Source organism: Pocillopora verrucosa, chromosome 8 (genome assembly GCF_036669915.1).
Source record: "Pocillopora verrucosa isolate sample1 chromosome 8, ASM3666991v2, whole genome shotgun sequence".
Lineage (NCBI taxonomy): Eukaryota > Metazoa > Cnidaria > Anthozoa > Scleractinia > Pocilloporidae > Pocillopora > Pocillopora verrucosa.
Window position 1 is genome coordinate 18,312,339 of NC_089319.1, and position 26,870 is coordinate 18,339,208.

Sequence of the window (26,870 nt, forward strand, 5' to 3'; positions counted from 1 at the left end):
CAGAGAAGTTCACTGTTATGTAACTAACGATGACTAGGGAATAAAGGGAGAATAAAGGGAGTGACTTTCTAGATAATTTGGTCAGTTTATCATCAACTGCCATCGTAAAGAGTTTCCAAAGCTGACTGCCCGGGCGCTAGACGACAAGACCTGACGCCACGCTCAAAACGTCAGCCTAAGTATCGCTTTACGGTGGCCAATATTTACATTATCAACTCAGCGGACGAATCCCAATTATCTTATGACGATGACTTGAGCCTGTCATTTCATTTTTCTCGCAACTTGCCCTTCAAAGGGCGCAAGAAATTCTCCTTTCATAGTAGTTCTCAGAGATACGGTTCGCAAAAACTTCCAAGGTTACTTTTTCTTTGTGAGATGACTAAAGCTTGTATTTACTCCTTGTAATGAGACACCTCTCGTTGGCGACTTTATAAGAATGTCACCGCGACAGTTTACTTTTCTCCTTGGGTACGCCTACTCTTTAACCCTTTCACTCATAAATGTGATTAACATGTGACTTCTCCCCCACCGTATCCATTCATTTTCCAGCAAACTGGTAATGAGAATACTCAAACTTATCGGGTAAAAGTTATCTTGACCTAACACCAAATTCTCATCATCGATTTAGTAAGAAATGTGTGGCAGCTACAGTGGAGAACTAACAATCAGATCTTAGACATAAAAGGCTTAGTAGATCGTGGCACTGTTCGACTGTAATAGAATAAGGTATTTTGGGTCAACGAAACCAATTGTATACGGATTGAGACGCTGATTCCACCACAAGCTATGATCCATAGAAAGTTTTATTTTAGCGTTTTTTTGGGGGAAGCAATTAGCCGGTATTTTAAACGAGTCTCAACCGTGTAAGAAATAAGATTTCTTTGTTTTTCTTCTTTTCCAAAGACAATTTGTCCAACAAGAACGGGCTTTTTATGTCATTCTCAATCTATCCATGTATAAGAAGCCACCAGCTTCGACATAAAATCAAAAAGCTGACAAGTGCATTTGCAATTGGTTGAAAAATTAATATCAGACTAAAATGTAATTTTTCAAGTGGCCACATTCCCACATTAAGATACAGGTTTCAAATTTACTTCCGTTTTACAAGAATTTGTCTCAGTACTTTACAAGTGTACGAAAAATACGATTATCTCCACCAAATCTGTCCACTTCTGCCTTTACTCATTCAGTTCTGTTATCCTAAATGCTCTCACGACAGGACAGTGCTCCTTTATTAGGCCTCTATCATCGTTTGGCATTTTTAGCAGCATCAGCAGCTTCTTTTGCTGTAAAGTAACAAAGATTTGTTATAAATCAGCAATTTTGAATTCAAACCATATGATCTTAAGAGAGCACATCTCAAGGCTGAAATATCTCAAAATAATTATTATCCTTGGAATGTAATTGATGTACAAGCTGTGCCAATCTACTTTTTGCAACTTCAAATCGTTTATGTAATAAAACATCCTTAACCCTTCACATCCTAACATCAGAATGCATATTCTCCAAACTGTTCTCTACACATTTCCCAGGGAATTGACAGGGAGAATTTGTTTCACAATTAAGAGCTTCTTGGTTGGTGATCATTTCCTTTGTTCTCATGACCTTTAAGTTCAATTCAGGGGTGATACTGAAAGAAGAAATTAGATGCTGGTCACTCCTCACAGTCAAATAATTAGTAGCCATCTCTACCCAAAAATCTCATACAATCAATATACAATTGATGATTAAAACTGTGAGTGACCTACTATCAACTGAAGAAATGCTTTCCCAATACAAAGCACATACAGTTACACTTAAAAGCCACAAACACCTGAAATGCTTGGTAGGGTAATACCTTTTTTCTGTTCTTCTTTTTTGCGTGCGGCTTCTTCTCTTTGCCTCCGTATAACTGCTAGTCGTGCCAGATCAGCCCTGGCCTCATCTGTTTTCCCTTCTTCCTGTAGTTTCCTCTTTCTCAGTGCTGCACGCTGCCGTTCAATCTCTTCCCTGAAGAGAAAAATCAAGGACAATAAAATAAAAAATAATGTAAAAATTTTGGATCAATCACGGCTCAAGATATTTTAAAATTCATAATATTAGTATCACCAAGAAGAAAATATACTCCTTGAAATATAAAACTATTGTGTTTTATGACAAACCTCTCTCTTCGAGATAGTTGCACAGTACTACTATCATCATTGGTTAACTCTGAGGCCTTTTTTGTTTTTGAAGTGACTCTGTTGGGATTTTCTATCTCTATGAGACCACTTACACCTTTTGGTTTAACCTGTTATAAAATGAAAGAGAAAAAAAGCTTTTCAGTGCTTTTGGTTAGGGAAGCAAGGTGAGATAGAGTCAAAATGCCCTTTATTCCACTACAATGCCATTTTACCATATTAAGGCATGAGAACATGCAAAATATGCCACAGTATTACACTGTGGCGCAGGGCAAAATATGGATGGAAAATGGAGATCATAGTGGAAAGTGGAAATCATAATGGAAAAATAATTCCTCTATTCCATGGTTTAACATATAATACAAGCACACATTTTACTCATTGCAAATGTTTTTCCTCGTCCCTATGAGGTTCAGAAAACACCATGCAACTCACAAAATATCAGTGTGTGTTACCAGTTAAACCATTAAAAAAGTGTATACATTTTCTATCAAATAGTTTTGACCCATGGGTAAAATTTGACAGTGTGATGGGATTGCTTGGGTTAGTTTGGAACTAAAAAGGACTTTTCTTACTAGCAGTAACTAATGGTTTGACAACTGAGCACAGGACATTATCAGGGTCAAGACTTGGGTGACTTGACTCTGACTTGACATAAGGTGTGACTATGATGATGACAATTGCTCCAGCTGTCAAAATGTCAACAACTGTCCCTAATAACAATTATTATTTTGGACTACCTTAAGCTAGATGACCACAGCATCTATTTCCTACCTCTTCTTCACTATCAGATTCCTCCTCACTGCTGGCCTCAGGTTTTTCTGCAGCAGCACCTTCTTCATCTGAACCATCACCTTCTTTCTTCTCCTGAAGATGAAAGGTTAAAACAAGGTTACATGGATAATTCTAGTTTCAAAAGCCACAATTTATGTTGTTAAATGATAAAGGCTGAGCAATTCAGTTGAAATATTTTTTAAGGAAAACCAACTATGTTTTAGGCAGTTTCTCCTATAATAAGAATTGCTGGCCCTTTGCCAGGGCGAAGGGCTAACGGTTGAAATATCACCTTTAAAAACTATTTATGGTGGCCAATTTATAATTATATTAACTCTGTTGATTAAATCAAATTATCTTGTTATACTACCCCAACTGATGCAGCACCACAGTTTCTTTAGAAACTTATCTCGTTTATTCAGTAGTGTTTCAAAGACAATAAAAAAGATTCCAAGAGCAAATCATTTGAAAAAATTATATTTGAAGGTAAATACAAATACATCTCTGATATTAAAACAGGGGAGTGAAGTTCTTTAACAGTGACATATAGAAGCTTCCTGTGCTGATAAATTATACAAATGCATCGTTGTAAATAAATCAACAGCTGAGCGAGCAACAACAAACTTAACTCCTTGTAAATTCGGAGGAACTTATTCGACGGCGATTTAGTTTTTCAGACCATGACTAATTCAACATTGGAAATTTTAGTTGAAGTCTTACAACAAAAGATCTATCCTCAATGATAAAAATAATCTGGCGAATAAGGCGTCGAATTTTTTGTTTAAAAGGGTACGTATCAGTACATGTGTGCATTGCATCATGTTTAATTCACGTTGCATTTTCATTTAATTTAAGTTCCTCAGCATCCTCTGTTAAATTCTGTACATGTTGACGGTATCTGCACTGTTCATTTAATTTGTTTCAAGAAAAGAGTGCTAATGAGATATATCTAGAACACTATCAAGTCAAATTACCCTCCATTCTTGTCTTCTCTTTTCTCTCTCCATCTCCATTTGCAGCTCCTCTGCATCGGTAAAATGGCGTCTCCTGCCTTTGTGATGTGTTTTTCCTCGACCTAAAACAGCCAAAAACGTCTCATTCGGGGCTCAAAAGTTCAACTTGACGACGAAATGCTCAAACCTACCTCCTCGTCTTGACATTTTGATTCAGACTGAAATCGGTACACGAGGATTAAGACAAATTATTTAAAATTTTTCACTGCCCATGAATTGGAAAAAGGAAATGGTTGACCTAAGTTGAGCCCTCGAGGACCTCCGAGATAAGTCAGCGTGCATATATTAGCAACCTTGCTTTCATGTTATTTTGGCCGGGTATTAGTCCGCCATGTTTGACAGAGGACCATGTGCGACTGTATTGGAAAGTCTTTTTCAGTCATCTCTTTGGGAAGAATAACGCTAACTTAGAATCAGGCTATCTCTTGAAGGATTTCGCTCTATTTGCCTAGCTTTGTGTCACAATGGAAGACATCGTGGCGAGTGTAGCAGATCTCAAGTTTGAAATTGAGATGCAATTGTACAACCAAGTTGGAGTTCAGCCTCTTCCGTTCCCGGGCATGGACAGTACCATTCAATAACGAGTTTTGGTCGCGACAAATGTCATTTTTGCTTTTTGCACGTTAATCTCTTTAAAATTAGTTTAACCCCAAATCCTAGCAATGTACCTGAACCCAGCAGACCTGGTTAAATATCAAACTCTCAACACGCTGATGTCTACAATATTTAGACAATATTTATTGTTAATATGAAAGCGATCTTCGTAGTAATGAACACTTCTTAAGTTGTAGTGAAAATAAGGCCTATTAAAAAAAATTCAGGCCTGTATGGGATTTAATCCCATGGTGTCTGCAATACCAGTGCAGTGCTAAGCCAACTTTTATCTCTGCTTTTGTAGTGTTCATTTCTTAATCTGCAGTATATATATATATATATGAATTTCATATTTCCACAGTCATTAATGTTTATTGTGTTATCAAATTTGTGATAAAGATGCATGCAAACCATAAAACCATTAACTAATTATTGTTGCTACTTGCAGTTTTCCTGTCTTGTTTTGTATGTTCAAAAAGTGTTATGATTTAAATGACAATGGTTATTTTTTGTTGTGTGTTCTTCTCTTGGCAATGTTTTGTTGTACAGAGTCTGGTGCAGCAGTGTGTGAATTTTTTATGAGGAACATGTGCAATCGAGGGCCAGTTTGTCCTTTTAGACACACCAAAGGTGAAAAGACAGTTGTCTGTAAGCACTGGCTGAGAGGGCTGTGTAAAAAGGGTGATCAATGCGAGTTTCTTCATGAATATGACATGACAAAAATGCCTGAATGTTATTTTTATTCCAAGTTTGGTAAGTGCATACCATTATTATTTTGAAATTGTCATATTTAATGTAGATCAAGTAAACAGATTTTATTTTATTTAATGAAGAGTTACATCAGATCATGGTACCTTTATCTAAGAAGACAATTGACTCTTTCAGTGTTCTTTTCTTCCCAAGATTATGAGTGGTTCTTGGAGAATTTCAGGAAAACTTGGGGAATGTTGGGGGTAACTTGTGATGGGAGAGGGGTTGCAATATTCAGGGTTTATACGGGTTCCAGAAAACCTGGAAAGTCCTAAAATTTTATTATGACATTTTCCAAGACTGGGAAGCTCTGAAAATCTTCTTTACTCAAGCAATAAAGTTTTCAGAATTAGTGTTTTAAGAAATGCATGTAGACAGGAAAGAGAATTGATTTTGAAATCTTGGGAATGAAATGGTTTAAGGTGAAATTTGGAGTCCTGGAAAAATAAATCTGAGTTCTGGGAAAGTCCTTGAAATTTGTTTTTGAAAAGGGGTACAAACCCTGAAAACTGTTTTTCACTCCATGCTAGGAATACTGGTATAAGCTGGAAAGATGGATGGGCCTCTTGGCTTGAATACAGACTTTACCTTAACTTTAAACTTGTAAAGGACTAGTTTTCCATTCAGGAGGAGTCTTAATGATGTTGCAGAAACCATAAAGTGCGCCAGTGGATGTGCATGTCAGATTTGTTAATTAATCAAATGATACATGATACTAAGCTGAAACATGATTTAATTCATGAAGGTGAATGTAGTAACAAAGAATGCCAATACCTTCACATTGATCCTGAGTCTAAGATAAAGGACTGTCCATGGTATGACAGAGGATTCTGCAAGCATGGTATGTCATTACATATATCTATTACTGTCATGCAATTTACTGGTAAAAGGTTGAAAAGATTAAAAGGGATGAACGTATAACTTTTTCTATAATATCAATACCAAGGCAAAAAGATGGGAATAGACAGTAGAAAAAAAAACTATTAGCCAGGATAAGTGTCTTTTAATGAACAACAACGAAGCCTTATGATAATAGATTTAAAAATGAAGTTCTATATGACTGGCAACCATCTCAGCATATGTTATTGTTTTATTCTTCAATATCAGGTCCAAGCTGTAGGCATCGACATGTGAGGAGAGTTATTTGCCTGAACTACATGTGTGGGTTTTGTCCTGAAGGCCCTAAGTGTAAACATATGCAGTAAGTTGTGCTGTGTGATTAGTCAGCTTGCATCTATCATTGCTTTCTTATGAGATTTGACTTTCTTATTTTATTTTGTAAGTGATTTATTTGCTGTGTTGATACTACAAGAGACCACAGGGTTTAAATCCTTTGATCACTTTGTGACTTTGTTTTGTTGTTTTAACATAGATCAATCATTCTCTGCAGGTGCTCCTCTGATATTTATTTAATTATCTATTTATTGTCTAATAGTGGGCAGGGTGACAGTTTTTTTTCCTTTGGGAGGCAAACAGGCTCTTACTTTTTGTTTAAAATAAAAAAGGAGAGGACAAGTTGGAGCCATGGCAGGAATGTTTGCCTCCCAATGCTATTTCTTGGGTTCTATCTGAACTTGTTGTTGGATTTCATTCTTGCTACATGTACAAGAATCAACGCAACAAGTTCCAAAGTGAATAAAAGGGTTAAGTTTCTTATGAAAGTGTGGTGCTGCATTGGTGGGAGAGTATAACAGGGTAATCTTGTATATCAACTGAGTTGATAACTTAAATTGGCCACCATAAAGAGTTTAAAAGCTGACGTTTTGATTGTTAACCCTTCATCAGAGTGCTCTGACAAAGGGTTCACCCTCAGAATGTCAGCTTTTGTACTCTTTACAGTGGCCAATTTATGTTATCAACTCTTTTAATGATACTTAAGTTCCAAAGTGACCTAATACTACTTAGATGAAGAGCCCCCCATGTAATTGGACCATTTCTTTTTTTTATTGTTAAATGGTTGCATGGGGGACCTTTTTGATGACTGAACTGATGTTTGACTCAGAATGAACAAAGGCCTGTATAGAGAAGATAGGACTTTGATGCTTTTTTTTTTTTTTTTTCCAGTCCAAGATTTGAGCTTCCTGTGAAAGATGAAAGCAGCGAGAAAAAAGCCATGAACATTGTATGTCATTACTGTAATCAGCCTGGTCACAAAGCATCCAGCTGTCCATCAAATCCCCACAAAGAAAACTATAAGGTTGGTTTAAAAATACCATATCGCAATGGATCATTTGAAGTATTTCAGTTCCCAAATCAATCATTTATACATCAAGGCTCAGTTGTTCAAGGGAAGGATAAAGCTATCCAATGGATAACTCGTTATCAAGTGCACAAGTGTTAACAGAACACACTGCACTATTCAGTGGACAGAGGTATATCTAATGGATAGCAATATCCATCCTTCAAACAACTGGGGCCTGGATGACAGTTTTTAGGTATTTTCAATGTTATTTTTAGTTGCATACAACAGCCTTATTCAGAGACAGTTGTTTACAACAAGGGGCATTGAACTGACTGGCTCAATGTTTGACCTGTAGTTGTCATGAGTTGTCCATAGATTTTTGTGTTTGAGAGGAAACGGTGGATTTGGATTCAATTGAATCTTCAAATGCCTACATGGACCCAACAGAAAATAATTGTCAAATACATCTTAATGCACTGAATAAGATCATTGTTACCCATAGCGTGAATGGGTAAAGTAATGAAAGCAGAAGTTCAAATCTTGCCATCTGCTGTTGTAACTAGCATGGATTTAAATCTCTGTCTTATTCAACAGATATTTTTATTGTTTTCAGTGAAAACATTGTGGTAACTTTTTTTAAAGCTGGCTGTCTTCTTAACCCTTTAACTCCCAAGATCTGATTGTTTTTTCTCCCCTCTAGTTGTTACACATTTCCTGGTAAATCAGTTAGGAGAATTTGGCATTAGATCAAATAACAACCTCTAAGTGACAAGTTTGAGTAATCTCGTTACCTTTTTTGCTGGATGATGCATAGATATTGTAGGGAGAAGTTACACGTTAATCACTTCTGGGAGTTAATGGGTTGAATGCAGTTACAGCTGGAGGTGGAAGTATTTCTGTGTGTGACTGGGTTGCCCTAGTTATGAATTTGTTGGACTCTCAGGCAGGAATCCCTGTGTGTGTTCTTTGGCAAAACATGTTACTTTCACAATTTCTTCCTTCACTTAAGATGTGAAATGGGTTTTTTGGGAATTGAAAAAGGTGGATTGAAGACAAGCATCTAATCCAGTGGGAGCCTGTTTGCATGTTGCAATGGAGACTGGAATCTCCTTTGCAGTGGACCTCTTTGCTGGAGTGCAGGCTTAACCTAAAATTGTTTTTTTTTTCTGCAGAATCAACAAGGGATGCATCAAAATATCAATGTAAATATTGTTCCAGTGACAACAAATGCACATTTGGATACTGATCGACCCATGATGAGAAGGCCTCTAGAAACAGTCACTTGTTTCAAGGTGGGTGTAAAGTTGTTATAGATCTGTCAAGGCTAATTAGATATGCAAACTACTTGGTTTGTCCCAAAGCCAACACCTTGCACTTTTGCATGTGATGAAGCCAAATTCTTCAATTAGAATGTTTCTGATTGACTTGCACAAACCTAAATTAATCACTGCAGTCAATAAAAACGAAGGGTGGTATGATGTAGAGCCCATAAAAACCCAGGGGAAAAGAAGCAAACAGTTAAAAGCATAGGAAACAGGAGTGAACATGTGGAATTTTGGCCCCAATTGTTCAAAGATTGGATAACGCTATCCACTGGATAGATCTCTATACAGTGGATAATGCTATATGTTTTGTTATCACTTATCCACTGAATAGCAATTTATTTGTGGGATAGCATTATCCCACCTTTATGTAACTGGGCCCTGATTTTTTGAGAGATTGGTGCTATATTTCTATACCAATCAGAATGAGAAGGAAAACAAAAAAGAAGCAACCCTGTTTTACTTTTCTCTAACACTGGTTCATCTATAGGTACTTGCTTTTTTTCTAGAATGTTCTTGGTACATGCACATGTAGTCCAGGTACCAAAAGCTTGTAGGTTTCTTTGGAGTGTTTCGTGGATGTTAAACTTTTAACCCCCATGAGTGACCAACAACAATATCAGTATCAAGCAAACAAGTGATGAGAATAAAGAGAAATATTAACCAGGGGATAATTGGTTGATCCAATACCAAATTCTCCAAACTAACATCACAAGAACTATAATACAGACAGAAAGGAGAATTACTAAAGAGATCTTAGGAGTTAAATGGTTAAAAAGCCAAAGAAAATCGGATTTTTGTTGATATTTAGAACAGCTGTGTCAACTTAATTTTTTTTCATTCCTTTTTCTCTCTGCTGTTCTCATAATTTTTTCATTTTATTTTCTGTTCAGTGTGGGGACAAAGGGCACTATGCAAACAAGGTGAGTCTGAATCACATCTGCTGTTAAAATTTTCAGTTTTTAATTTTCCTTCAGTGGTGTGGGTTTAAGCTTTGGCAGGGGTTGTGCTGAGTTCTGGAGCATGATGATCACCCTTAACTGTTTCTCAAGAGTGACCAAACAGAAATTTCCGCTCACAATATCTGTACATTTTCATTCAGAAAAGCAATGAGAAGTAAGAAAAATATCAACTATGGGATATTTCTTGATTGACACCAAATTCTCCAAGCTAAGAATGATGAAATATACCGCAGACAGTGCCAAGAATTGATCATTATACCTTAGAGGTGAAAGGATGGATGCCCCTAAACATTCTAAAAGCAGCTGCTGCCAATGTTGAGCTCAGAAAGTTTTGGCTCCTTGCGGTGGATCACTCTAAACCTATTTTTCTGTGAATTTTTCAGTGTCCTAAATCAAGATCAGAGTTAATTGGATTATGAGGCCAAGGAAGATGAAGTATTTTTATAAAGAGACACTTACTAGCTGTTCATACCTACAGAAGTGCTTGGACCATGGAGGAACTGATGCTCACTCTTACTCTTTGTTAATATGTACCTATTGCATGTCCTTGATATACAAGTGTTATCATATACATCTTTGTAAGGGTAACATTTGGGCCTGATCCCATAGTCCTTCTAGTAAAATTTACCCAGGTGCAGTAGGAATGATCCTTTACTTTTTTTGTAACATTATCTTACAGTGTAGCTTTGTGGAAGGTACAAAAGCATGTTTAATGTACCAATGTGTGACAATGTGCCGCAAGGAAACTTAGATAAAGGCTAGTAAATGTTGAGTCTGTCATTTATGAAATTTGCATTAGTGATGACTAAAACATTTGAAAAGGGGTATTGAAATATTCTTCTGAATTCTTTAAAAAGGGTTGTAAAATCCTAGTGTTGTAACATAGCATATAAGAATGTTTTTTTTATGAAAAAATTTTAAGCGACATGGTTGTGTTGATAGTTGAAGATCTCTGAGTAAGGAGTGCTATTGTAAAGTAAGCTTTTTGCAAGAGCAGTATTGTCAAATAAATTAACTCAGTCCCCCATCTTATCTGTCACATCTCCCATTAAGAATTAAGGGACCTATTTAAGGAAGTGTGAGATTCTGTTTACATGACTTTGGTAAGTCTATGTTTGACAGTTCTCAACCTCCTTATGGTCCAGTCTTCCTCAATCTCCACCTAAAGGGGTACATCTCAGTCTTTGCAGATTAAAAAGTTTAGTGCAAATGCTTCAAATTCCCCTATGGCAATTCACCTTGAAATTTCTGAAACATGATTTACCAAAAAGTACACACAAATATTGTAGCTCCTTTGTCTCAGTCGATGCTTTACCCGGAAGATTTGCCTGTCTCGTTCAGTTTGTGCTTTGAGAACAAACAAGTGTAAACGCTTTCAGTTATTATTATTATTATTTTTTTTTTGAAGAGTTTAGCCCAGATATTTCAAATTCCCCTCTTGCAATTCACCTTGAAATTTCTGAAACAGGATTTAACGAAAGGAGAAACAAATACTGTGGCCCCTTTAATTCGGTCAATGCTCCACCCAGAAGTTTTCCCAGTGTCTCATTTGGGTTGCTTTGAGAGCGAACAAGTGTAAACTTTCTTAGTTATTTATATCTACCAAATGTACCTTGCTCACTTGAAAAGTTGAGAAGGTAAGACAAAAACGAGTAGTAGAAACAGCCACTAGGAAATTTAATTTTCGCAAGTGTCCGAAGAATGGGCGAGGTTAGCGTTTGCACTCCTAATGCGTCACTCCGGTACGTCGTGATAGCTTGGCTCCCTTGCGTGACTCACGCTTCGTGTTCGCCTGAGAGACGCAAAAAAAAAACCATCATTATTGAAGAAAAAAATAGCCCATGATGTATATACTGAGGCTTTTGTCTAAGAATGACTTTGACTGCGCCATCTTTGCTTATATTTCAATGGGCTCCACAATTTTGCTCGTGAACCAGTACTGGAAAAGTTGTGATGAATTCTTTAGGTAAAAGGTCTATGGAATTTTAGGGTTGAAAAATGTCAGTGTTCTCTCATACTTCAGTAAAGGGTCTTTTCTTTAATTATAATTTATTTCAATTTTAGCAGATTTCATCCTTGTATTGTAATAATCCAGGCTATTCTATTCTTGTAGATGTCATAAATTATTAGTTTTGTGCCTTGTGACGCTCACATGGACGCTCACCTTGGCCGCTCACATGACAACCGAGAGACTGAGGACAAATTAATTTGATTTACAATGGCGTCCGCAGACATTCTTCAGATAGCGAAAACTTCTTTCGAAGAAAAATTTCAGGCTTGTCCTACGATTGCTGTTTGTGCACCTGGAAGAGTTAATCTCATTGGGGAGCATACAGACTACAATGATGGCTTTGTTTTTCCAATGGTAAGGGAGTATTAGATAACTGTGTGTATTCGTGGCGTTGGACGCGCTCCTTGGATAATTATTCTCCTAAGGTTTAGTTTTATTTTATTTATTTATAAATTTATTTTTATTTTTTCCATGAATGAGCAGTTGATAAATGATGCATCTTAAAGAAGAAATTTAGTATCCGTCAATTCTTGTGGTGGTTTAGTCGAACTAAACTATAAATTTCAAGTCTGTACGTATCTTTAAGCTTGTAGCTGGATGTTCAAGTTCTTTCTAAGTTTTATGATATGTTTATTTTAATCCAATTCTATTCCTTGGTGATTTCTAACATATTTTTTTTTTCGTAGTTAGTTATAATCAGTTACAGTCTTTGAGTTTACGTTGTTGGTTAATGCATTTTATTAGGGAATAAGGGGGGGGGGAGAGAGAGGAATTCTCAAGTAGATTGCTAGGGGTGGGTAAGAGTAAATTGAGTGGCTATGTGGTATACGGATCTGGAAGCTCGCTGTCTTTTGACGGTAAGCTTCCTGATCTTGGTATTTCTGTCCTCAGAAATTCTAGATTTTGCCTTTTATTTAGGTTTGTGCTTATAAGAAAAGTCATTTTGGAAATTTTTTTCAAGTGGACAAGGGATAGAATTATAAATACCTTATAAATTTATTGAGGTTGACTGATCTCTTTGGAAATGACACAGGATATTCTAGCTTGGTTAAACCTCTTTAATTTGCACACTTTATCTAAAAGGTTTTAAAACCCTACCCCTCACAGTAACATTGTTATGGCCTTTCTTGGAGTGCAGCCTACTTAACTCAATAACCAAATGATTGAGCAGTGAACTAAATTGTGTTGCTTTGTATTTTCTGCAGGCTTTAGAGCTTGTGACAGTAATAGTTGGAAGAAAGTCAGACAGTGATGTTTGTCAGTTAGGTACTATTGCAAAAGGTGCAGATGAGCCATTGATGATTTCATTTCCTGCCCCAACACCAGAGAAGCCCTTGATTCCTGGCAAGCCATCTTGGGCTAACTATGTCAAGGGTGTCATTGCTAACTTTCCAGGAGAAATCCCTACTTTTGATGCCATGATTGCAACCTCAGTTCCTTTGGGAGGAGGGTTGTCTAGTTCTGCATCTCTCGAAGTTGCCACTTATACTTTTCTTGAAAAACTAACTGGGAAAGAGCAAAAAGACTTGAAGGCAAAGGCTTTGGTATGTCAAAAAGCAGAGCATGACTTTGCTAAGATGCCATGTGGGATAATGGATCAGTTTATCTCTGTTATGGGAAAGAAAGGCAATGCTCTTCTGCTTGATTGTAGGTAAGATATTTGATTCAAAGGAATATATGACATAGCTCTAGGGGTATAGCTGGTGGGAGGGTGGAGGGTCAGGGTGCCATTCACCCCAAACCCTCATGAGATAAATTTTGGAAGGATATTTTGGCTTATAAGGACCAAGACTAGAATGGAGTACTTAATGTTACATAGAATGCGATTCATTTCTGCGGCTACTTTCAAGGCCATTTCTTCTCCATGGCATACTTGCTTATAGTAATCAGTGCTGTTACTTATTGATATTATTATTCAATTACTCAAACCGGCATAGTTGTCCAAGGAGCAGTGCTTGCAGAGTTTTTGTCAGTTGTGTGATAAACTCATGGCTTTGCCATGGTAATGATCACGAGAATGAATGTTGAACATTTTTTCTTTAGATCTATGGAAGCCAAACTTGTGCCAATGACAAACCCTGATTTAGTTGTTCTAGTAACTAATTCCAATGTGCGGCATGAACTAACAGGAAGTGAGTACCCAACAAGAAGGAAACAATGTGAAACAGCAGCAGCAGCATTAGGAAAACTAAGTCTTAGGGAAGCTACCATGGCTGAACTGGAAGGTAACTGGTATAGAAAAGTATTTTTAATTTTTTTTTCCCTTTGGCATGCTCTCAGTAATCTTTGAAACTAAAGAGGAGGCGACTACTTACTTAGGAAGAGCACATGCTAGACAACTATAAAAAATATTCATAGTTCATGAAATTTTTTCACGCTTTCTTCAATTCAGAGCAATAAAATTACCATTTATCAAAAAATACAACTTTTTTTCTTTTTTCTCTTTTATTTTAAGTTAAAGTCCATAATTAGAATTCAACAAAGTAACACAAGTGAGAGCTGAATGGCTTTTCCTGCTTCACCTGACATAAACTTGTACAATCCTAGAGCCAGATTAGTCATATATTAGGAAGTAATACGAATTACTCTTTTGAAATGAGCTAGAACAAACTGTTATTCTAATTTATAGCCAGCAAAGGAAAGCTAGAAGATGTTGTGTTCCGCAGAGCAAGGCATGTGATTGGAGAAATTCAAAGAACTACTGAAGCTGCGGCAGCCATTGAAAAGGAGGAATATGAGAAGTTTGGAAAACTGATGGTGGAAAGTCACAACTCATTACGGTATTATATACAAACTGTGTTAGATTTGACTAAATACATCTTAATTTAAAAATTTTTGTATTTATTGTGTGGTTGGCTTGGCAAGAGGCACAGTGAAGCAGATCCTGTTCTTTTACTGGTTATATGTGTTCAGAAGGTGATCTGCTCTTGGTTGCATGCCTTGTTCTTGCGATGGCAATATTCTTTACTGTGATATTATGCATATTACAAAAATCCTTTTTTGTTTAAACTTGTCTCATCATTATGGTGTGATAATGGATTCCAAAGGAGATAGCCTTAAAATGGTCCACAAAACCACACATAACCAAAAACATCTGGCTTACATCCAGCCATCTTGAAAGGCTGAACTTGGTAAACTTAGCAAATTTTAGTGGAATGACTGTGCTCATTTTTTTTTAATCTCCATATTTTTCCATGTGTTCAGTTAAATTATTTGATACCATGTCAGAAATATTAACAATTGATGTTTCTTGTGTGTTTTGATTGTAGAGATGATTATGAAGTTAGCTGTGAAGAGCTTGACCTACTGGTTAAACTTGCTATGGAGGTAGGTGGGGTGTACGGTTCCCGTATGACGGGTGGTGGCTTTGGTGGGTGTACTGTTACTCTGGTGAAGAAGTCCTCAGTTGACAGTCTCATAAAACACATTCAGGTTAGTTTTACTACACTACTAATGGCTCTAAAGTTTGCTTGGAATGCAGGTGTATTTTTGGGGAGTGGATGCTAAGTTCTTCTTAGTCTAAAGTTTGACTGTGGTCTTGACTTTTTGAAGCAAATGAAAGTTCATGTAAATCACCTTTTTTGACTGGGGACTAATAGATCATCTGTGTTTTCTTTAATTTTTTTGTTTTTTGTTTTTTTTTTGTTAGAAACACATCATGACATAGCAAAATGGCCATTATTAAAAATGAATGTTTTAGTCTTGCAATCACTTTGCTTCAGGCAATGATGTGATCTATGATAATCTGTTGAATAATATTTTACATAAAAACATGTCAATAACCATGCAAAAATAGGATAAATCTTTCATTATTCCATTGCAAATGTTGCAATCTGATTGGCTAAGCTAATTGCTCTCGATTTGATTATGGATAGAGTGTAAAATGAGTACACTGTTAGCAAATAGATTAAAAAACATTAGCTTGACTTGTTTGGTTTTGAAAAACTAGCAGATATATGCATGTGCCTGCACCAAACCAAAACCTAGAAGATAAAAGCATGCACCTGCACCAATCTTTGTTTGGTTTCATTAACCTTTTCACTTCCAAGATCTCAATTGTAATTCTCCTTAATGCCTGTCATATGGTTACTATGATGTTATGTTGGAGAATTTGGTTTTGGATCAACTGATAATCTCCTAATTGTTATCTTTCTTAATTCTCATCACATGTCTGCTTGACACTGTATTGATATTGTAGGGAGAAATTCTGTGGTGGTCACTCTTGACAGTTAATGGTTAATATATATATATTTTTTTCACCAGGATGGCTATGGAAACAAGGCTACATGTTTAGTGACCAGCCCAGCTGATGGAGCTAAAGCTCTAAGTCTTTAATATTTGAAGTTATTGTGCTATTACTTGGGCATCACTTACATTATGTTTTCAAGAATTGAACTCTAAAAAAAAAGCAGTCTAAGTAAATCATTCAAAGGTGTGGTCAAGATGGTTTAGGTGATGGATTGCACATTATGCTGTTATCATGAAATTTCACGAAAATAATTTAATTTATAGGTTTTCCAGTAATAGAATTATTTAACCTTGAGAGGTGTCAGTATTTTAGTTAGAAAGAATGTACTTTTTATGATGAAAATACACTGTACCAATAAAGCAAAATATTTTCTTGTCCATTGTGTTGTTCTTCCTAGTTTGGGTAAATTTTATATCCTCAGTAACTACCAAAAATCTTGTATGGGAGGTGTTTGCCTGTGGAGCAAATTGTGCTCTTTTCCCTGTTTGCATTCAAACTTGGCTCTATATCCCAGTGAAATGAGTCTTGCGCATTATATGCAAAAGTCTCACTTAACCCTTAAACTGCCAGGATCTGGCCATTTTCTCCCCTATAGCTTCTACTCATTTCCTTGTAAACTAGTTGCGAGAATTTGGTGTTAGATCAGGATAACTTTTACCTGATATATTTGAGTACTCTCAATACCAGTTTGCTGGACAGTGGCTGGATATTGTAGGGAGAAGTTACATGTGAATCACTTCTGGGAGCTAAAGGGTTAAATGTAGTTGGATAGTCTCCTCCGGTCATTCATGATTCAAAATAACCTTGCAGTTTCAAGTATAGCTTGTTACAAAGTTCTGTCCATGTTACAAAAATTTAACCCTTTCACTCTGAAGATCTCACTAGAAATTTTCCTTGCTGCCTGCCATACAATTCTCAAGGTGTTAATTTGGAGAATTTGGTATCGGATCAACTAATAAATCCCTAATTTATATCTTTCTTTATTCTCATTACATTTCTGCTTGTTATTTTATTGATATTGTAAGGAGAAATTCTCTCTTGGTCACTCCCATTGAAGGGTTATTATAGATCTTGTTCATCTGATTGTTTCATTGTCCCAATAGAAATCATGTGATTGTACACAAGGGATTGTCTTCTCTGAAAATTGGACTTCTTTGAGATCCAGAGGATTTTAGTCACCATTTTGTGTCATTTTCAATTGCCACTCAGCCCTAACAGGGGTTTTATAGAATTTTTTGAAGTAGCCATCACACTCTGCAAAAGTAGGTGACAATGAAAAGTTAATTAAATGCCAAAAGGTAATTATCTTGACCAGAGAAACCAGCAATACGTTTTAAAGTTGCTGATAGAACTCCAGTGGTGGCTAGCATGATTTGAAACCCCTGCACTAATAGGACCACAGCTTGTATGTATTAATGAAAAAAGAATAACAAATATGATGGCAAAATGCAAAATGGGCATGAAGACATGAGGAATTTCACATGAAACACAAAATAGGCATGTCAACATTTCCTGCACTCAAATTAAGGCAGGAACCTCTGTCAATTCTAGTTGCTAAACAATAAATAGATAAACTGAGTTGAAATGAAAGTTGCGAGGACTGTCTTTAAATGATAATTTCACTGATTATTTCAGCCTGTCTTTTATTGACTTTGTCCTTCTGCTTGATAAGAGTCATCTTTCTGAAGATTCCTTATTCGTTCCACTTCAGCAACAGACTTCAAATAATGATGCATATCAGACTCGCTGATATCAAGTTCATCCAGATCTTCTCTCTCCCCCTCAGGGTCACAGCTGCCCTGAAGATCAACCATTCTTGATTCAAAATAACCATCCATCAACTCTTCTTCAGAGTAGCCACTTCTCAACAGGCCTTCTATCAAGGTATCATTATCATCCAGCTCACTGTCGATGCTAAACTCTAGAGCATCTGCAGAAGTACACTGCTGGCCTCTGTCAACACCATCAACATGCAAATTGTGTGTTACTGGATCCCCTGTTACACCACCATCCTTACTTTGGTTAGTTAAAGAACTGCTTGAACCTGAAGGATCAGCCAGGGCATCATTAGTAGAAGAACTGTCTTCACTTGAGCTGCAAAGCTGTTGTGTTTTTTCCTTGTCTATGCGCGCTTTAGCCATCTGTATCTTTCTCTTACGATTGTTTTGTGCAAGTTCTTTCCTCTTCATATACAGAGACTTAACTGCAGACAAATCCATCTTTCCGCAGTTTTTGTGGAAATCAACAATGTCATCAATATGCCTTGCAATGGCAGTTGTCTTAAGTGATTTTGGAATCCAGGGTACATCTTTTGCCAGTTCAATTAAACCCCTTCTGGTATTCTTTGATTGTGATTTTAGCTGGGTGTCTGTCACAGAATTTTTTCCTAACACTTCTGCAATCTTTTCTTTGCGTGGAGGGATTCTTTTACCTTCCAGTACAATAAGAACCAAAGCCATAGCAGAGGCAAAGTGATTTCTCTCACCGACCAGACTGAAGTACTTAAAAATGTGAAACAAATCAAAGCAGGTCTTCTCAGCAGACTTATCCTCAACATCCAACTGAGCAAGAACACATCCTAGCGAAGACTCAGTTCCAATCGGCTCCAATTGAAGATCGAGAGCTTTTAAAATGATTTTCACCGATTTACCGAGACTAAACATGTTACATTGCGCGATCTCGGCCATACGTCTGTAGTTTATTTGCATGTGATTCCTCCTGCAAACGATAAACAGGCAACTCGCAGCAAGAATGTCCCTGTGACGACTTATATGTCGAATTTCTCCTGATTTAATTTTTGATGTTACAGTTGTTAAGAGAAAATCCTTTGCTTCCTTTACAGTTTCGTTCGGAAGATTCATGCGCTTTGCAAGCTCAAACAGGAACTTCTGAAGTCGCTTTTTAGAAACTGAAGTATCGCTTGTCGGTAGTCGCTGCCTTACTGTACTTGGTAGATCGTAACGTCCATCAAACTTTGCCGTACCATCAGCTGTCATGGCGGTGTAGCCATTTTGACGATCAACGTCAAAGTTGAAAACTCTACCCTCCACAACAGCTCCACACTCTGTACAAACTAGTTCTCCTCCTTCTTCTACATCAACTGCCTCTCTGTTGCAAACGGGGCACTTTGATGGCATTTTTACGGCAGGCTTGTGGATCGCAATCGATTAATGAGACTTACAGTGTGGCACGACGTCGAGCAAACGAAGAGCCCTCCATGAAAAAGTTCCAATGTTACAGGCGTACCGTCACTAGTGCCAGTTTCCTCCAGTCTATCCCCGAAAATAAAGGTCCGCAATGCGAACTTTGTAACCATTGAGGAAGCAAATCGCTGGAGACGATGTATTTTTTCATCAAAATTCGTGACTCTTGCTTAAAGAACAATCCATTGTTATCAAAGTTATCAGTCCCCTTAAGTATTTACCCTTCAGGACTCTCTGCCTTTCCCCACTGACTTAGTATCTAAACTAAATATTAACAATATACTAAACTGGTAGGAGACAAACTTTTATTTGGGGGCAAATAAATGTATTTTTCGCACTCAGCCAATAAGACCGTTAAGTTATTCTACTCGAAACTTCAACTGATCTCCGTGAATTTCACTTTCTTACGCTGAACGCTTCCTTTAAGGCCAACTTCACTTATTCAATCCTTACTGAGCCCTGAGTAGGTAAAATCTTTACCTCGCAAGGCACCATCTTCCTCCGGGAAACTCTGTAAACTTTTATATTTTTTCATGTTCCTGCCCCTTGCACTTTCACCCCTCTTTCTTTCACGTGCTTGAAAATCGACTTTACGAAAAACTGTCGCCATAACAATCATGCAATTGATTTGCACTTCTTTGGCCAAGTTTTCGTCAATCTCGCTCCCAAGATATTTTTCGCGTGCCTGAATTTGCACGTGAAATATTTCAACTCATTTCCATTTTACGGTTCCTCGTGGTAAGAAGAGCTTTGCTTCGCAGGAAAGAACTTCCAGCTAATCAAATCTTCCTTCTAAACATGGACTTAGATTTGACCTGGACCAACGGTTTTTGCATTTCAAAACAGAACACCAGGTGAGATAGCTGTGAATTTTGCTGCTTAACTTCTTCTGTACAACGCGCCTTACGAATTAGGGAGAACTGTGAACTGATGTTTAGAATTTTTCGAACGTGTGTTCGCGAGAAGCAACTCCACACTCTTAGCTTTGTTTAATAGCAATAAAAGGTATCTGAGAACGTATCGAAGAAAATAATTATCAATAAATTGCATCAGTCCACCCAACCCGAGCATTAGCCTGGTTAGAACGTTGTCGCTTTGCGGTATATTCAATCCAAACTTGTGATAAAAGAAATGTGAGGACTGATTATCGCTGAATAAGCATTTAAATAAGATATCTTGAACAGATGAGGTTTGTGGGTAGAAAATGTCTTAGTTCTTTTAGTTATTTATTTTTCTATTTTGAACGAGCGCTCTTTTATTTAACATTCCATAACCTAATTGAATAGCTGTAACAGTACAAGACAGTCTCATAAACCTCGGAGAATAACGGCGTTGTATCTTTCCCTTGAAGTAATATGGATGAGGCATCGTAAATCAAGCATGGGAGTGGACAGAAATAATGGAAAGAAGGAAAAAAAGGATAGAATTACTGGAAGGTGAGCTCCAGAATCCATTTTTTATTTTAAATAGGTCCATGACATATTTATGTGACTGCTATCTTAAGACATGCACAAAACCATGTTAATCACTCAGGCATAAAGCCAGACAATGTCGAGCTAGGTAACGCGTTTGCTTGTGTCAGTAAGAAAAATGAATAGAAATGATATGCAAATAATTCCTCAGAGGATCGTTGAGGGTAAGGGTTTGTCGCTAACAAAGAATGATCGGAATGTTCACAAACTTGTCTCTGCGTTTTGCAAAAAGAGTTGTATCTATCAAAGGCATTGCCTTTTACCTGAAAAATGTGGAATAACTATATTTTGCTTTAACTAGCCAAGAAAGAATATTTAACGGAAAATTTTTTTATTCATCGAAAGTTTTGAAAAGTATTTGAGAAAGTGCTGGGGATGAAGCATGTAAACTTCTTTGGCTTGTATGTTTTCTTTACTTGTCTCAGACCTCAAGGGAATTTCCAGCTTCATCTTTTGCAAGTCATGCGTGCATATAGACGTGAAAAAGAGGAAATTTAAAAGAAACAGTTCTCTAGGGAATTATCACATGACCTGACAGTGGTAAACAAAACATACAAGCTAAAGAGGTCTCTTGTTCCAAAATTTCGAGTATTTGTAAGTCGCTTTGTTCAGGTGTAATTTCAAGATATTTGGCTCCACAAAATAAGCGATTTTTTTAAATTTTCATGATGACCTTGCCTACTTTAATGAGATGTACAGTTCGAGATCTAAATCACAAGTACTGTCGTGAAGAGATACGGTCATAAAGTGTAACCCGAAGACAGTGACAATTTGTTGGGTTTAATAAGAACCCATACTTTATAATACTTAAATACTTTATAAACCCATGCTTCATTACACATACAGTTCTTTGACAGAAGAAGGCAATGACACAAATTGCAGATTACTTGTGTGATCGATGCTTTGTTTTGGAATAGTATGGAGTTATACGGAAATCTTCCTTGACGGCATCACTTACCTTAATATTTGTTGAAAACGAAATAGTTCTCGAAAACGTAACCCAGTTGCAGGATTTATGTCATTGTGCTATTGAACTGCAAAAACTACATTTGAGTCAGCCTGAAACAATTTATTCGGAGAAAGAAGTATAAGATCTTTACATTTATCAGAGCTGCATGTGTAATGAATTGTGATCACTGGAATAAAAAGGACCAACTTGCAGTTGAGTTTAGGATGAAAAATTCGCCTTGCAATGATCATGATCATTAAGTTTAGACATGACAACAAATTTATGAGAGAGGCGAAGCGAAATACCTTTATTTACAACGCTTTATCATTTTCATCAATTTTATTTGTTATAACCAGTTTAATTTCGTCGAATTTTAAGACGTTTGTTTGTATTATATTGCAGTCCTCTGATGTCCATGTGATCATGTGACACGCCTTCTTTACCTGGACCACAAGCTTTGAAAGCCAAGACAGGATGGAGCTGAAGAAAATGAAACTTAGTTATGGGAGAAAGACAGTTGTGAATCAATATTTAAGGTAACAAACTTTAATCTAATCCTACTGACTACGTTTCCCGAAGAACAAATTTGGTTACGCCAGTTGCTGAAAAAAGAAAATAGATAATTTCTTTGAGAACAAAAACAGAGCTCTGAAAGTCAAGTATTAATTTTCTGGTGATGGGCAAGATTTCTATCTCATTTCAAGTTAAGACCATTTGAGAAGAAGCTCAAATGCGAATGGAAGTAATTTGGCAAGGTAGACAAACACAGTTGATCTCTTCAAATGTTAAAAATCCAAGTGACTGCTCAAAAATTCGTATTACATCACAAGTGTAGTGAAAACGTCAAAGATTTTAAAGGCTAATTTCATCAAATAAAATTTAGCAGGATCAAAAACACAACGACAAAAAAATTAAGCAAGATCTAGGGAAGGACACAAACAATGATTGCTTGAAAGAAGAAGAAGAACGCTACAACGTAAATTCCTGCCGGTATGAAACTTTTTAATCTCATCATAACATTTATTTTGATCACATTGATTTTATGCCGATGGCAGTGATTTTCTTTTCAATATTCGAGTAAGTTGAAATCATTTTGGCTGGAACTACTTTCTTTCAACAGCAACTGCATGTCGCTAGTTTCAAATTTCGGGATGGAATATTTATTTTGAAACTATCCACTACGAAATTCGACTATTCTTTAATTCTCTATGCTATTGTCACGATTTGGTAAATTCTCTTTCAGTCATATTTTTAATTTGCTTCAGTAAGTTGGTCGGAATGTTCCAACATGTAATAGTTTGCTATGCCATTATTATACTTAAGCTATTTTTGCCATTTGATTTTGTAAATCTTTTCAACTTATAATTAGTTATATTCATGAGTTAGACCTAATATTTTATGTTATAATCCAAGAGAAACAATTTTAATTAATAAAGAATTGTACTGAATGACAAGAAAAACAAATAAAAACTTCATTTCCGTTATTTTGTCTTTTCTCTTTATTGTCTTTTCCGAGTACAAATAATAAAAAAAAAGAGTTGCGCTTTTAAAAGGGCCTGGTAACTAGTCAAGATATAGGCTATCTCTTTTACTTTTTTTTGCGTATGGAGGGTTGCCAAGAGGAAAAAAAATTCTGCGGATTTGAACAGCATCTAGTATTCTAACAGAAAACCCGAATTTTGATGGGAGGAAATCTCTAGCATGGAGCAAGATTTTTCCCGCCAAAAGACTTAGTATATTTTTCGATCAAAACTAGACACAATTCAAAGGCACAGACCTTTTTTTTTCCATGGACAATTTTCCCGCCAAAAGACTTAGAATTTTTTGCAAACATTTTTAGTTTCACAGTTATTCTACTAAAAGGAAGAATTTCTCGCCAAAATACTTTTTGTTTCAAAATACTGTTGGCCCTTTTAAAAGCGCGAACTTATTATACAGAATTTCCCCGCAAACACCGCTCGGCTATTCGCGACTTCTTTCCCAATCAGAAGAAACGTGAATTTTGATAAGCTTTATTTCAGTCAACAGATTTCTCGAGTCCTCTGGCATCATCATTTCTTGAATCTTCTCGCTTCATAAGATCTTGAAATCTTTCAAATCTAAAGAAATAAAAAATGATTAAGTAACAGTACTTTCGTGTATACACTGAATCAAGCTACTCATTATGCCGTCTCGGTTCAAGAGATTTTCTCCTTGCGTTGTTCGTCTGGCTGTACGAACTATGAGCATTATGCTAGATTGATTTTCAAGCATCATGTTACGACGACAGACGACTAAACCTCGCAATTGAGAAGTCTTGAACAAATTTAAAGGAATAAATTGAAAAGAGGGCATTTTCTCTGACGTGCAAATTATTACTGCTCGCCGTCAAGCTGGGTTAAGATTCAAAGAATGCAAATATCATTTGCAGCTGAAGAAGCAATTCTCAATCTTCAAAGAGTTGTTAAGTATTTCATTCGCTTGAATGAAGTGAAACCATAAGAACAAAACTAAACGACTCTGTTTGCCGCATACGTACATTCAAACGACATGAATCGAGTCAGTAAACCTCTTTATTTCAAACATCTGAATATCAGTTCTCATCACTATCTGACGAATTTCTAAGGATTGTAACTTAGAAAAATTTTGCCTTAAATTGAATAATATCAGATCGTTGCTATTTTTTGCTTGCAAATTATTGATATTATTGGGGGAAATTTTTTTAGTTGATTACTCATAGGAGTGGAAAGGTCGAACAAGAAGTTCACGGAAAGTTACTTTTTATACAATTCTTGGTTAAAAATTGAAAATAAAAAAGCGAAAAAAAGGAAACTCTCGTCCACAGCTAGTGCTGATGTTTTAGTTTTACGGGAAATCATTGAACCCAAACAGCACGAGGTTAAATTTGTGTTGTTCTCATTGGATTTCATACCTGACCCCTCTCTCTGTATTCTAAAATGACTTCACAAGTAATTTTCATTCTTCGTCCAATATTTGAAAATCAGACGAAAATTACTTCAAATCCTATTGCCGTTTATCCTGATCCAATTTTGTCTGCTCTATTACCTCGAAGAATTCAGAAATTCTGATTGTTACTAAAACTTTACTGGTTACACAACGTGTCCTAATCAATATGTTGCTAAAGTATATTTACATGTTCCTTTCGGGTCAATGAGCGTAATAACGAGGAGGCTCGTACAAGTTTACTTCCTTTTCATCTTTAACTTTTGTACGGCTCAAACCTTCAGAGAACGTTGAATAAGGACACTTAGGATACCAATATACACACGAGGTCAAAAATCGTTGCAAAGGAAACGTCAAAAGAGGTCAAACGGACCGTGGTTTGTTTCCGACCTTTGAAGAGCTATATCTTTTAAAATCCAATTCTCGATTTAAATTTTACTGACGGTTTAAAATAACTTTGTCGCGAAAAAACGTTGATAAAAGTTAGAAAAAATTGTCAATAAGATTCAGTAATAATTTAAAGTTTCGTTATTTCACTATTTTGGCGATGACGAAACACTCCTCGTTATGTTTGTTCTCAAGAAACCAAAAGTGGATCAATGCCTGAGCAACTGTCCACCTATCCCTCCCTTAACCCAACAACAGTCAATTTATGACACGTTAGGGCTACTGTTGGGTAAGGGGAAGGGTAGGTGCGCAGTTACTTAGACATTGTCATTGATCCAAAAAAAAACTATACAGGTAGAGATTTAAATCACAAAGTAGTTCAAAGTCGCCACTCGTTACGTTGCCATGGAAACTTCTTTTGGTGTCTTTCTCGAACGACTCTGTACATTGATAGTTGTTTTACAGATTTTCATAAATTTTCCTTAAAGGTATCATCCGTGTTGTAATGCAATAGAATGTCAAAGGCGAAAATGCCTACAATTGTAGTTCAAAACACAATTGAGAAAATCCTTAATGCCTTTTTTCCAATTCAGACCTAACCTTCCTAACGAACTCTTGTTCCGCAAATTTGAATCTTCTTTAGTTTTTCCTTCTCTCTGTTCAATCTTCGGATTTGGAAATAATTCTTTTAAAATTAAGAGTAAAACATTAAAGTGCGACAAAGATTAAGAAAGATAAGCTCCAACTGTCTCTAGAAAAACCGGACAAGGAAATAATATTAAACTGACCTGTACTGACTGTATCTGTTTCCATGGACATCATCTTGTTCCTGATCCATCGTCATCCTTCTTGTTTTATGATTACCTGAAAGTGGTAGAGGAACAAGTTCAGTGGCGATGGACAATCGGTAAAAATCAGGACAGAGTAGGTTTAGCGTTTCACCACACAGCAGTAAAGTTTAATGCGGTAGTGGGCAGGCTCTGAGAAAAAATCTGAAATTTTTAGGACTTTTTTTTTGAAAAGTCCTTTCGAATAAAACGTTATCTGGGGAAATTAAAATGCCCTCGGCATACCCCACTCCCCAAGAATACCTAATCACAATTGATAAAATGTAAAAACAAGTGGCTGGTGTACTAGTTGAAATTAATCGATTTAAAACTTTATGGGCCGATCATTTACATGAGCCCTGAGGAAACCGCGGTTTTTACGCAAGCAGCGGGCCTCAAGAATTCTCTGTAAGAGGAGTGATGCCGTTTCACAAATAACTTTCGGCCTTCCTGACATTGATCACATAAATAACTGTTCAGATAAAAGTTTTGGCTAAATTGAGGATGGCGGTTTGTTAAACAACGGCTACACTTTTTTTAAATAACCAGCTCTATATGTCTTAAAAAGCGATTAAAAAGTAGGTGGTGACGGTGCGTTCCTAACAGATGCTGGAAGGCTCGGTGCAGCGATGGAGAAAGCCCAATCCTCATATCATGACGATATTTGTTCGTTTTTGCCTCCGTTCAGTTGTTTACTGATATCAATGAATTTCCGAGGTCTTTTCAATTAACCTTTAAGCAGTAGAGTTACACTAAATGATAAAACATATTCTCCCAGGATTAAGAAGATGCATACAAGTAATTCAATTATGAAACCTCTGAAGTCTCTAAGTGTCGCTATTTCGGTATTGTTTGCGAAGAGCTGAGACTCTCTAAAAATACACAATATTGTAAGTAAATTACAATGAACAGTAGAAGGAAGAAGCTAAATAACTTACATGAGTTCAAAGAAGACCAAACTTCTGTCTTCTCGTAGTTTGAATCAGTTGACTTGTCATCCTGTGCAACTTGTGTGCGAGGACCGTTACACACCAAAGATCGACACTTAAGATACCAAACATTTTAACTTCAAC

The 26,870-nt window shown here is 36.5% G+C and overlaps 4 protein-coding genes and 1 long non-coding RNA gene across 6 annotated transcripts; 2 read left to right on the forward strand and 3 right to left on the reverse strand.

Annotated features, from left to right (window-relative positions):
* Positions 1-1,011: 1,011 nt before the first annotated feature.
* Positions 1,012-4,190, reverse strand: LOC131795488 (28 kDa heat- and acid-stable phosphoprotein). 2 transcript variants are annotated; one of them, XM_066171069.1, is made up of 6 exons: positions 4,078-4,190; positions 3,908-4,008; positions 2,934-3,026; positions 2,142-2,269; positions 1,838-1,989; positions 1,012-1,286 (listed from the first exon to the last, which is right to left on the reverse strand). In XM_066171069.1, exons 1-6 carry the CDS (start codon positions 4,091-4,093, stop codon positions 1,246-1,248), a joined length of 531 nt encoding a protein of 176 aa, XP_066027166.1. In that variant the 5' UTR covers positions 4,094-4,190; the 3' UTR covers positions 1,012-1,245. The 2 variants fall into 2 exon arrangements, with proteins under 2 accessions (XP_066027166.1, XP_058969053.1); XM_059113070.2 differs by having other exon boundaries at positions 2,142-2,272.
* A 76-nt stretch (positions 4,191-4,266) lies between these two features.
* LOC131795452 (cleavage and polyadenylation specificity factor subunit 4-like) lies at positions 4,267-10,784 on the forward strand. The gene is made up of 8 exons (XM_059113025.2): positions 4,267-4,513; positions 5,090-5,293; positions 6,036-6,131; positions 6,398-6,491; positions 7,355-7,487; positions 8,645-8,764; positions 9,688-9,717; positions 10,140-10,784. Exons 1-8 carry the CDS (start codon positions 4,411-4,413, stop codon positions 10,173-10,175), a joined length of 816 nt encoding a protein of 271 aa, XP_058969008.1. The 5' UTR covers positions 4,267-4,410; the 3' UTR covers positions 10,176-10,784.
* Positions 10,785-11,952: 1,168 nt separating this feature from the next.
* Positions 11,953-16,391, forward strand: LOC131795459 (galactokinase-like). Its single transcript, XM_059113033.2, has 6 exons — positions 11,953-12,121; positions 12,973-13,418; positions 13,811-13,992; positions 14,397-14,547; positions 15,037-15,199; positions 16,031-16,391. Exons 1-6 carry the CDS (start codon positions 11,975-11,977, stop codon positions 16,100-16,102), a joined length of 1,161 nt encoding a protein of 386 aa, XP_058969016.2. The 5' UTR covers positions 11,953-11,974; the 3' UTR covers positions 16,103-16,391.
* Positions 16,392-16,660: 269 nt separating this feature from the next.
* LOC131795497 (transcription initiation factor IIB) lies at positions 16,661-19,226 on the reverse strand. The gene has a single exon (XM_059113084.2). The coding sequence runs from the start codon at positions 19,151-19,153 to the stop codon at positions 17,660-17,662; it is 1,494 nt and encodes a 497-aa protein (XP_058969067.2). The 5' UTR covers positions 19,154-19,226; the 3' UTR covers positions 16,661-17,659.
* Positions 19,227-23,522: 4,296 nt separating this feature from the next.
* LOC136282747 (uncharacterized) lies at positions 23,523-26,870 on the reverse strand. The gene is made up of 3 exons (XR_010718407.1): positions 26,736-26,870; positions 25,759-25,834; positions 23,523-23,739 (listed from the first exon to the last, which is right to left on the reverse strand). It is a non-coding gene; the product is annotated as an uncharacterized lncRNA (long non-coding RNA).

Coding starts and splice junctions, on each gene's coding strand:
- LOC131795488 (XM_059113070.2), bottom strand. Junction 2,273..2,933: donor AATCTGATAGTGAAGAAGAG/GTAGGAAATAGA, acceptor TTCATTTTATAA/CAGGTTAAACCAAAAGGTGT. Junction 1,287..1,837: donor AAAAGAAGAACAGAAAAAAG/GTATTACCCTAC, acceptor GTTACTTTACAG/CAAAAGAAGCTGCTGATGCT.
- LOC131795452 (XM_059113025.2), top strand. CDS start 4,411: ATGGAAGACATCGTGGCGAGTGTAGCAGATCTCAAGTTTGAAATTGAG. Junction 6,492..7,354: donor CCTAAGTGTAAACATATGCA/GTAAGTTGTGCT, acceptor TTTTTTTTCCAG/TCCAAGATTTGAGCTTCCTG. Junction 9,718..10,139: donor AAGGGCACTATGCAAACAAG/GTGAGTCTGAAT, acceptor TGAATTTTTCAG/TGTCCTAAATCAAGATCAGA.
- LOC131795459 (XM_059113033.2), top strand. CDS start 11,975: ATGGCGTCCGCAGACATTCTTCAGATAGCGAAAACTTCTTTCGAAGAA. Junction 12,122..12,972: donor ATGGCTTTGTTTTTCCAATG/GTAAGGGAGTAT, acceptor TATTTTCTGCAG/GCTTTAGAGCTTGTGACAGT. Junction 13,993..14,396: donor TACCATGGCTGAACTGGAAG/GTAACTGGTATA, acceptor TCTAATTTATAG/CCAGCAAAGGAAAGCTAGAA.
- LOC131795497 (XM_059113084.2), bottom strand. CDS start 19,153: ATGCCATCAAAGTGCCCCGTTTGCAACAGAGAGGCAGTTGATGTAGAA.